This window comes from Eulemur rufifrons, chromosome 15 (genome assembly GCF_041146395.1).
Source record: "Eulemur rufifrons isolate Redbay chromosome 15, OSU_ERuf_1, whole genome shotgun sequence".
Taxonomy (NCBI): Eukaryota; Metazoa; Chordata; class Mammalia; order Primates; family Lemuridae; genus Eulemur; species Eulemur rufifrons.
This window is the reverse complement of record NC_090997.1, coordinates 31884866-31894667: the sequence shown is the minus strand read 5'-3', so window position 1 is coordinate 31894667 and position 9802 is coordinate 31884866. Positions and strand designations below refer to the sequence as shown.

Below are 9802 nucleotides of genomic sequence, written 5' to 3'. Positions count from 1 at the left end.
GGACGGGACCACAGAGGGTTAGGCTTTTCTTGTGGAACTCATATACAAATGGAATTCGTTCCTTCCTTTCCATGCAGTACATATACATGCTAGTGGTGATTGCTTTGAATTGAGCTCATTATACAGAGTTAACAAAATCATTTCAGTAGTTGGCTATGGTGAGTTTTTGGGATCCCTGATAAAATAGGCTCCTGTGTTTTTTCCAAAACATAAGTTACAAAGTGAAGCTCTTATTGCCTATTTTTCTGCATAAATAGAACAGATGTAGGTGTAAGAATTCTTAAGTTATAAAAAGTAGTCAAAAAACATTCAACAGGAGCAATGCACTATATCCAAAAAGTTGACAAAATTCTTAGCAATGATAATAAATTTAAACAACAAAAAAACTTCAAGACTGAAACTTTAAAATTCAGAAAGCAAAGGCCAACCACATGTCAATGAGTCTACAAAATGGATATCATCTCCAGTCTACTAAATCATAAGATGTAATTTGTTTTTGAAGAAGAGCTATTGATAAGATTTGCTTGTGCATTTCATATAAAACTGAATAAAAAGCATAGTAATGGTAAAGGAAAACATATGGAATGAATTTGGGAAAATTCTAAAAATGCTGATTTGTAATTCCTTTAGGAATAGGATTCAAATGGTTGCTTTTAATGTCTGGCCTACACCAAAAAAAAAAAAAAAAAAAAAAAAAAAAACCCAAAAACAAACAAACAAAAAAAAAAAACCAAAAAAGCCCACATATCATGAGGGTTGGCAGACAATATTAAGACAACTCCAATGGCAAGGAGGTATCACCAGGAACCAAGTCTTCTTCAGGTGTGTCATTTCCCACCTGTCTGCTGATGGGCTTGAGACACAGGATAGAGGCAATCTTCTGGGTTACATCTTCCACTGGGTCCTGGGGGGCCCTGGGGCCCTGGGGCACCTGGTGAGCCCGGCAAACCCAGAGCTAATAAAATAAAAGACCTCATCAGAACGCAGATCACATATAGCCCTCCCTCCAATCAACATGGATCATTCAACTTGACATATAAGGACCAAAGGGGAGAAACATGGTTACCATTTTTAGAGGCTTGTTGGTGTTGTGAAGATAATGTCACTATTACCTGAAGTCCCAGGAAGACCTGGACTCCCTGGCAGCCCAATTCCAGGTTCACCTCTTTCTCCCTTCTGTCCTCGGTAGCCTAAGTGAGAGGTATATAAAAATAGAGATACAAAAAGTTTTATATGGCAATAGCACATAAAAGAACCATTTTCTGAGTCTATGATATTTATGTGATTCCTTCACCTAACATAAATAGAATATCAGCCATCTGCTTTGTATTAACCACATATTAAACTTGCATATCAAACAGACTGAGTGCAACAGAGCAATGAGGATCTTAAAAAGATGGAACTACTATAAAAAGTTTCAACTAGTCTAACTCTTAGTGAAATCTTTGGCACTGAAAATGATACCTCAGTAACTCAAGTCAATCATTCATATCTTCTTTTAAATAGTTATGACAGGGTGTGTGAGCCCTCTTCATTAGGAATTCTGACTAGAAGCTAGGTACAGGGTAAGGAAAACTAGCATACTGAAAGAGTCCTGCTTAAAATGAGAACAAGATAATATGATAAGAATCTGGACCTTAGTCTGAGAATTAAAGGAAATGAAATAAACAAGCAACTCATGATTTTAGTATTAAGTAAATCATAGCAAGAGTGTGAATACATGTGAGTTAACTTATCTAAAGAGTCAGGTCTGTGTTCAAATTAATGACTATAACAACATTATCTCCTCTCTAAGGAAAGTTTAAACAGCAACCCCATGTTTTTGCATGGCAGTTTCTAATTCCAAAGGAGCTTCAACAGTGCTAGAAAACAGGGGATTGAGGGATTCTCCCAAATGCACTTCATCAACTTAAGATATTTTAACCAAAATGAATCAGGTCTAAGATCTGTGTACATTTTAAGATAAAATCACTTTCATTATTGAATCTGCTTGTTATTGCCTGAGCTAGAACAGAATAGAGCAATTTATGTCTCCAGGAGTCCTTATCTCTGCTTTTAAAAAATCATAAAACATTTTTATCTGTGTATTATTTATTGATATCCAAGCAAAACTTTGTTTGAAGAAAAGATTCTGTGCTAAAAGAGTTTCACAGTGATGGTAAATAGAGCTTTTATTTCCAACTTTTTCATGCTTAAAGATTTCTCCAAGGGCCAATGAACAGAGCAGCTATGCAGAATTAATGCAGCCACACAGCAAGGGTATAAGAGGGAGAGCATCTCGGTAGGAAACAGTAGGTCCTAACTTAGTTTGCCTTTCCATAAAGGTGTGTTATTATAGTAGGACATGACAGGAGGGGAAAATTTAATGCTCTCTATGAACAGTATATGTAATAAGTTATTTCCCATTATTGTTGAGAATTAGACATTAGCTTTGGAGTTACCATCCTCAGTTTTGACTTGGCCATTCAATGTACACAGTATTATCCAGATAACATTAGCAACACAATCACTACACAGTTATTTCTTTGCTATAGAGGTGTGACTTGACCACAAATGTGAAAATAGTGGAAAAAAGGATATGTATTAAAAAATATTTTGAAGTATATATTGGAAATACATTTAGCCAGAAACTTTCAAACATTTATATTTGAAAATTATGTTAAAGATATCCAATACAATCCTAAGTCCTAGAGAGAATCACAGCATCAACATGTGGCACAATATCCTAAGTTGATACATAGTCAAATTTAAAATAGTTCTAAGATTTCTTTGATATAAATGACTTTCACTTAACATATGTGAACAACAGGGAAAAATAGTTGTACTTAGGGTCATTTGAAAGCACCCTTCCAAATCTATTATTTAAACATTTCTCGAGTAACATAACATTAATTATTTGAGGTGTATTTGATAGTTCAACCCAGGTCCCACTATTATAGAAAGATTGTGAAGTTGACCCTCAAGCTATCTCAGTAAGTACTTAAGATCATGGGCTAAAAAATGAGGAAGAAAGAATAATAACCAAAGATATATGAATTTTTTTATTAACAAGAGGATTAACAAGACTGTAACAATTCCAAAGGAAGAATGTATCTGCTAAAACCAATGATTTAATTCAAATTCAGTTTTCAGATTTTAATATAATCCAAAAACATGGTATCCCACATGGATTTCAGTGCATATGGTATCAAAAAACAAGAAATGATAATATGTATATTTGTATAAAAAGGCAACATTTACCTTCCTCCTCCTGGCAAATGTAGCAATTTCTTTGTACAAATTTCTCAGTTCATTAGGTTAATAACTACCGGTTATTCATAGATAAAGCCTTTGAATTACACAACCATAGGAGAGCTTTCTACTCTTGAATTTCCTATTAAGGACCCAAGTGCATTTATTCTGAAGGCTGCCGTAAAGCCATAGGGTCTTATTTTATAATTGCTTCGTAACAAAAATTCAGATAGGAATGTTAACAAAGTCAATAACAGCTTTCCCCTTTTCTAGAATTAAGCTTTTCACTTCCTTGGCAGGCCTCTCTTTAAATTTGCAAGAGGCTGGTCTATCTGCAGACAGACATGTATTTCCACACACTGTAAGTATACAGCATGACAGTTTGATTTCACTGTAGCTTATACAGGAAAACAGAAATTAAATAACAGCAGTGTCCTAACTGAATCCACCTAGAGGTACTAGTCATTGATGAAACTTGGTGTTTGGTATAGTTTTTCAGGTGCTAGACTGTGTTTATTTCCAGTAGAGAGATTTCAGTTTCAATCCTAGAGATTTACTTCTACAGTTGTGAATCTGTGCATCTATATGCATACTGGACAAATGAGGCCGGAAAATGCTGTTGGCATTTTGGGAGAAATAATTGTTCCTGTGGGCACTTGGGTTCTGCCTTACAAGCAGTTTAGCTTCCTTGGTTCTGGTCCGCTGATGGACAGCAGTGCCCTTTAGTCATTTGGACACACACTCACTCGCCCTCCCATTGCCAAAGGCTCTTACTGCCGACAAATTTGAAAGGCCAAATCTCTATCAGTCACATGAATTACGCTATGGGCCACTGGCTTACAAATAACAAAAGGTTTTCCTTCGTTATAAACCAGTAATAGCTAAATTTTAAAAGTTCAAAAATAAGAACAAACACTCCCAGTACTGTCCCTTTAAAACTGATGGAGGACACATGGAGTGGATGTGTCTGGTTTTTACCTACCAACCCCATGTGGGGTTCTTTCTGAATCGAACAGGGCTTTCAAGTGTGGCATCTATTCCTCGGGGTTTTCTATGAGTGGAGAATATGCTGTATTTGGGGAATGTTTAAATAAAGTTTTTTTTTTCCTCATAAAACTCACACAGGAGGATAAAGTCTGTTAGGAGACTTCACCTCTCCTATTTATATAGGGAAACCCAGTTGGATCATGCTTCTTGGGGCTTCTTTGATCTCGATGTGGCAAATTCTCAGCTCACCCTTGGAGCACCAGCCCTGAGGCCCTGGGCTGCAGACCCGAGGTGGGAATGAAGAACCCCAAGGGAAGCTCCCTGTCAATGCACCCTGTGAAGGCAATAGTCAGAGCCCCACAGGATGGCTAAAATCGAAAACTCTCTGGAAATGCTTTTGAATTTAAAAAGGACATCAACAACCATCCCTTTGGGAATTTCGAAAAAAATATGAATGAGGTGACCTAAGTCAAAGTCATAATGGTCTCTTTTCTCACTTTAAGAAGATCAGGGCGCTGACAGAGGATTCACAAGTTTTCATCACAAGAATCTCGGTAGGAGCAGTATCTCCCTTTTTCAACTTGGATTGCCTACTTCTAACAGTCTCACATCAGTTTTCTCACTGTTTTCTATTAATACATGTCTGCTCCTTCTCAGAATGATCACAGGGAACTTTATGAGCCCTCTTTACATTTTTGGCCTTCCCTTAAGATAAGAAGATAATAAAGGACTCATTCTATAGCACATATTTCAAACAAACCACTTCATTTTAAACAAAATGGATTTCTTTCCTGACAAACACTGAAAACACAAAGTTTCTTTTAGAAATTCAGAAGAGCCACCATCCAACAGAATTAATGAGTGGGCAAAACATATTGTGTCATACTCAGTGGCCACGTTTTCTTTCCCTTTCTATGTGGCATTTCTCACTTCAACCCTTTCTCAAACTCAATCATGCTGTGTCAAGAAAAGGACTAATTCAGCAAACAGTGTCCAAAGTTTGCATGGACACTAAAGTAGTGGTTTTATATGCATTTTTTCTTTCCTTTTTGAGAAAGCTTTTAAATTGAGCAGATCAAAGCTTGGAAATTACATGTGTGACTTCATCTTCCGAGCACTTCATACTTATTTACCTACCATAGAAAAACCCTTTAATTCGTTATGCAGTCTTGGAGAGGCACCAAAAATCAAACTTTCTTTTCAGTAAGATTTCTCTGTGCCTTTGAACAGGAAGGTAGAATATATGTTTAGTTTAAGAAAACTAGAGTGGGTTTTGATTGTTGCTGTTTTATACTGTGCTAACTAAACTAAAAGACTTGTCAATCATGATTATAAGTTAGGCTCCTAACAGACACTGTAATTGGGGACTGAACAGGAGTTGCTCTTTCAGATGAGGGAAGGCACACTAATCACCTTGGGACACTTCCTACAGAAAACAAGGCTCAATATTACATAAACGCAGTAGGAAGGAGAGAGAACTAGTGAAGGAAAAGCAATTCTTTGCATGTACATTATTTTCAACTGTATTCTTATTTTTTTAATTTATTTTTAATTAGTATGGGTACATAGTAGTTTTATATATTAATACTTATAGGATACATCTGATGTTTTGATCAAAACATACAATGTGTAATAATCAAATCAGGGTAATTGGGGTATCCATCACTTCAAGCATTTATCATTTCTTTGTGTTAGGAACATTCCAATTTCACTCTTTTGGTTATTTTAAAGTATGCCCTAACTTATTGTTGACTATAGTCACTTTGTTGTGCTAGCAAACACTGTTCATTCTATCTAAATATATATATATATTTATTTGAGATAATGTCTCACTCTATTGCACAGGCCAGAGTGCAGTGGCATCATCATATCTCACTGCAGCCTCCAACTCCTGGGCTCAAGTGATCCTCCTGCCTCAGCCTCCCAAAGTGCTAGGATTACAGGCGTGAGCCACCATGCCTGGCCCTTGAGCTATATTTTTGCACCCATTATCCATCCCCACTTTATCCTCCTCTCCCCACTTCCATTCCCAGACTCTGGTAAACATTATTCTACTCTCTGTCTTCACAAGATCAGTCGTTTTAATAGTTAGCTTCCACATATGAGTAGGAACATGTAAGATTTGTCTTTCTGTGCTTGGCTTATTTCACCTAACATAATGTTCTCCAGTTCCACCCATGTTGTTGCAAACAGCAGGATTTCATTCTTTTTTATGGCTGTAGAAGCAAAATGGTTCTAAATTTTCTTAAAAATGTAGTCTAGAACCAAATGACTATTTGTAGTAGAGTCTCCCAAGACTCTTCCCTCAGTTTCTTTAAGATACTAAGATGATGACTCTTGTTTTACTTATACCAAAGGGGAGGCCTAAACAAGTCTAAGATTCCTAGATCATAATGATATACAAGCACGTATTATTGCCATTATTGTTATAACAAATATTATTATTAAAATACATTTAGAACAGGAGGTAATTATCAATTTTAAATTTGAAGTAGTAGTAGTTAAATATCTACTTCTATAATAGACTATCAAATATTAGCAAGATATTTTATATGAACCGTTTTATATATATCATATATACACACACATTTTTCCTTCACTGTGATTGGCATGTTATAAATACTTAGAGTTAAAACATTAAGAAGCCAATATTACACTTGAAGACTTACCTTGGGGGCCAGGGTCTCCTGGTGGCCCCGGCAACCCATCCTTCCCTGGTGGCCCAGGCCTCCCGTGAGCTTGAGCAGCCAACATTGCTGCTGGCAGCTTGAGCTGGGATAGGAACACGGCCATCCTCTCTTCATTTAAAAAAGAAAAAATAATATATTATGTAATAGAATTTTTTTAAGGAATAGTAAAATATTTATTATAGTATTACTTCATTCATTTATTGAGGAAATGTCAGAGAGAAATATGTCATCACATCAACAAAGTGGTAATTACAAATTTCATGGATGTCTTTGATTTAAAATGATACCAAACCAAACATTGAAGTTGATTATTAATGGCTACGTGTCAAACTCTAGGAAAATATTTAGTGACTTGCTGTAAGATTCGATCTTTGGTCATCTAAATGTATAACAGTTTTATCCATGACCTGATGAAGATATTAAATGCACCTTAACATTCATTAATTTAGTTTAAAAAATTCAAAATATGTAAGTGCTGGCATTGTGATAAGTGCAGTGGGGTATAACAGTGAACAAATCAATCTTCCTAAAAAGGATCCTGTTGTCATAAAGTATACATACTGTTGCAAAGGGATAGACAACAAACAAATAACCTACAAAAATTCTACACTTTAACTTCTCTCACATTTTTGTTACTGATGTTAAATTTACATCTTTTATATATAGTGTATCCATTAACAAATTATTGTAGCTGTAGTTATTTTTAATTCTTTTGTCTTTTAGATCTTGTACTAGACTTAAAAGTCATTTATGAATGACTTTTCTAATACCATGTCAGTATTACAGTATTCTGGAGTTGACTATATTCATGCCTTTACAGTGAGTTTGGTACTTTCATATATTTTTAGGTCATTAAATATGAAATTTCCATTTCAAATCAAAAGTGTAGTTTATTATATCTCAAACAAGAAGCAGTACATAATCAAAGTATGTGCCTAAATTATTGACACAGTTTTGCCATTTTAACAGTGGCTTGTTTATGCCAGCAGCAAAGAAACCTATAGAGCAAGTGGCAATGAAATTGCAAAAGGTGTTTTCCACAGTTTTTTGAGAATTAAATATTTTTCCTTGCAAGAAGTGGTCCAAAGCCTGGAAGAAGTAAGTCATAGTCAGTTGGTGCAAGGTCTGGTGAATACTGTAGCTGACAGAGTTTCCAAGTCCAGCTTCTATAGTTTGAGCAGCTTTGTGTGACATGTGGTTGAGCATTGTCTTGCAAGAGGTTTGGCCTGTCTCTATTGATCAATCTCATCTGCTTAATTGCAAGCATCCTCATCATATCATCCAACTGGTTGCAGTAGACATCCACTGTCATCAATTGAGCAGGTTTCATGAAGCTGTAGTGGATATTACCAGTGCTAGACTTCCAAACAGATACCATTAGCTTTGTTTGATGAACATTTGGTTTTGGACTGTGTTTTGGAATTTCATCTTTATCCAACCATTGTGCCAAACACTTCTGATTGTCAAAAAGAATCCATTGTTCATCACATGTAACAATACAGTGCAGAAATGGTTTGCCTTTATATCATGACAGCAAAGAAAGGCAAGCTTCAAGACGATTTCTCTTCTGATACTCATTTAATTCATGCAGAACCCATCTATCCAGCTTCTTTACCTTGCCAATTTGTTTCAAATGGTCCAATATTGTTGAAATAGGAACATTAAACCTTGCTGCTAATTCATGCATAGGTTGAAATGGATTTGCTTCCACTATAGTTTTCAGCTCATCATTATCTACCTTGGTCTCAGATCACCCACATGGCTCATTTTCAAGATTAAAATCACCATAATGGCATGTCTCAAACCATTAATGTACTGTGCATTCATTAGCCACATCCTTCCCAAACACTTTGTTGATATTTTGAGCTGTATGCATTGCATTGGTTCCACAATGGAACTCATATTTGAAAATAACATGAGTTTTTGACTTATGCCTGGTTTCACAAAAATTGCTCTAAAAAATTTGAAAGATAATCATAAGCCAAACTGTGCATTTTAAAGAATGAGGATATGCCTTCATAATAAAAATAAAACAAGAAGTGTCAAAGTGAAATGTCAGTGATATTAACTGTCAAAATTAAGACTTAAGGAAATCAGACATTCCATACTTAATAACTTATATAGTTAGTCTTCTTTTGTTTCAACCTGAGGAAATACTTTTAGCATTTCTTGTTAAGACAGATCATTAGAACAGTGTATAAGTGTTCCTTTCTCCCTGCATCCACACCAGCATCTATTGTTTCTTGACTCTTTAATAATAGCCATTCTGACAGGGGTAAGGTGATATGTCATTGTGGTTTAAATTTGCATTTCTCTGATGATTAGTGATGTTGAACATATTTTCATATGGTTCTTGGCCATTTGTATATCTTCTTTTGAAATGCTTCTGTTCATGTCTTATGCCCACTTTATAATGGCCTGAGTTCTTTGTAGATTCTGGTTACTAGCCCTTTATCAGATATATAGCTTGTGCATATTTTCTCCCATTCTGTAGATTGTTTACTTTCTCTATTGATTATTTCCTTGGCTATGCAGAAGCTTTTTAATCAAGTCCCATTTATTTATTTTTTATTTAATATTCATAAATTCTTTTTGTAGGCCAATATATGGAAGAGTTTTTCCAACATTTTCTTCTAGCATTCTTTTTTAGTCTTTTATCCATCTTGAATTAATTTTTGTGAGTGCTGAGAGCTATGGATCCTGTTTCATTCTTCTGCATGTGGCTATCCATTCTCCCAGCACCATTTATTGAATAGGGCTTCTTTTCCCCAGCGAATATTGTTGTCTGCTTTGTGAAACACCAGTTGGATATATGCAGGTAATTTTATATCTGGGTTTTCTGTTCTGTTACATTGCTACATCTCTCTTTTTGTGCCAATACCATGATGTTTTGG

General features: G+C 35.5%; 1 protein-coding gene across 1 annotated transcript in view; it reads right to left on the bottom strand.

The window, feature by feature from the left end:
* Positions 1-827: 827 nt before the first annotated feature.
* Positions 828-9802, bottom strand: part of COL19A1 (collagen type XIX alpha 1 chain) — a 293777-nt gene continuing 284802 nt past the window's right edge. The window contains exons 49-51 of the mRNA XM_069489063.1: positions 6888-7016; positions 1113-1190; positions 828-955 (exon numbers count right to left, since the gene is read on the bottom strand). Of these exons, the coding sequence (XP_069345164.1) occupies positions 828-955; positions 1113-1190; positions 6888-7016 (335 nt within the window). The remainder of the gene's footprint in view (positions 956-1112; positions 1191-6887; positions 7017-9802) is intronic.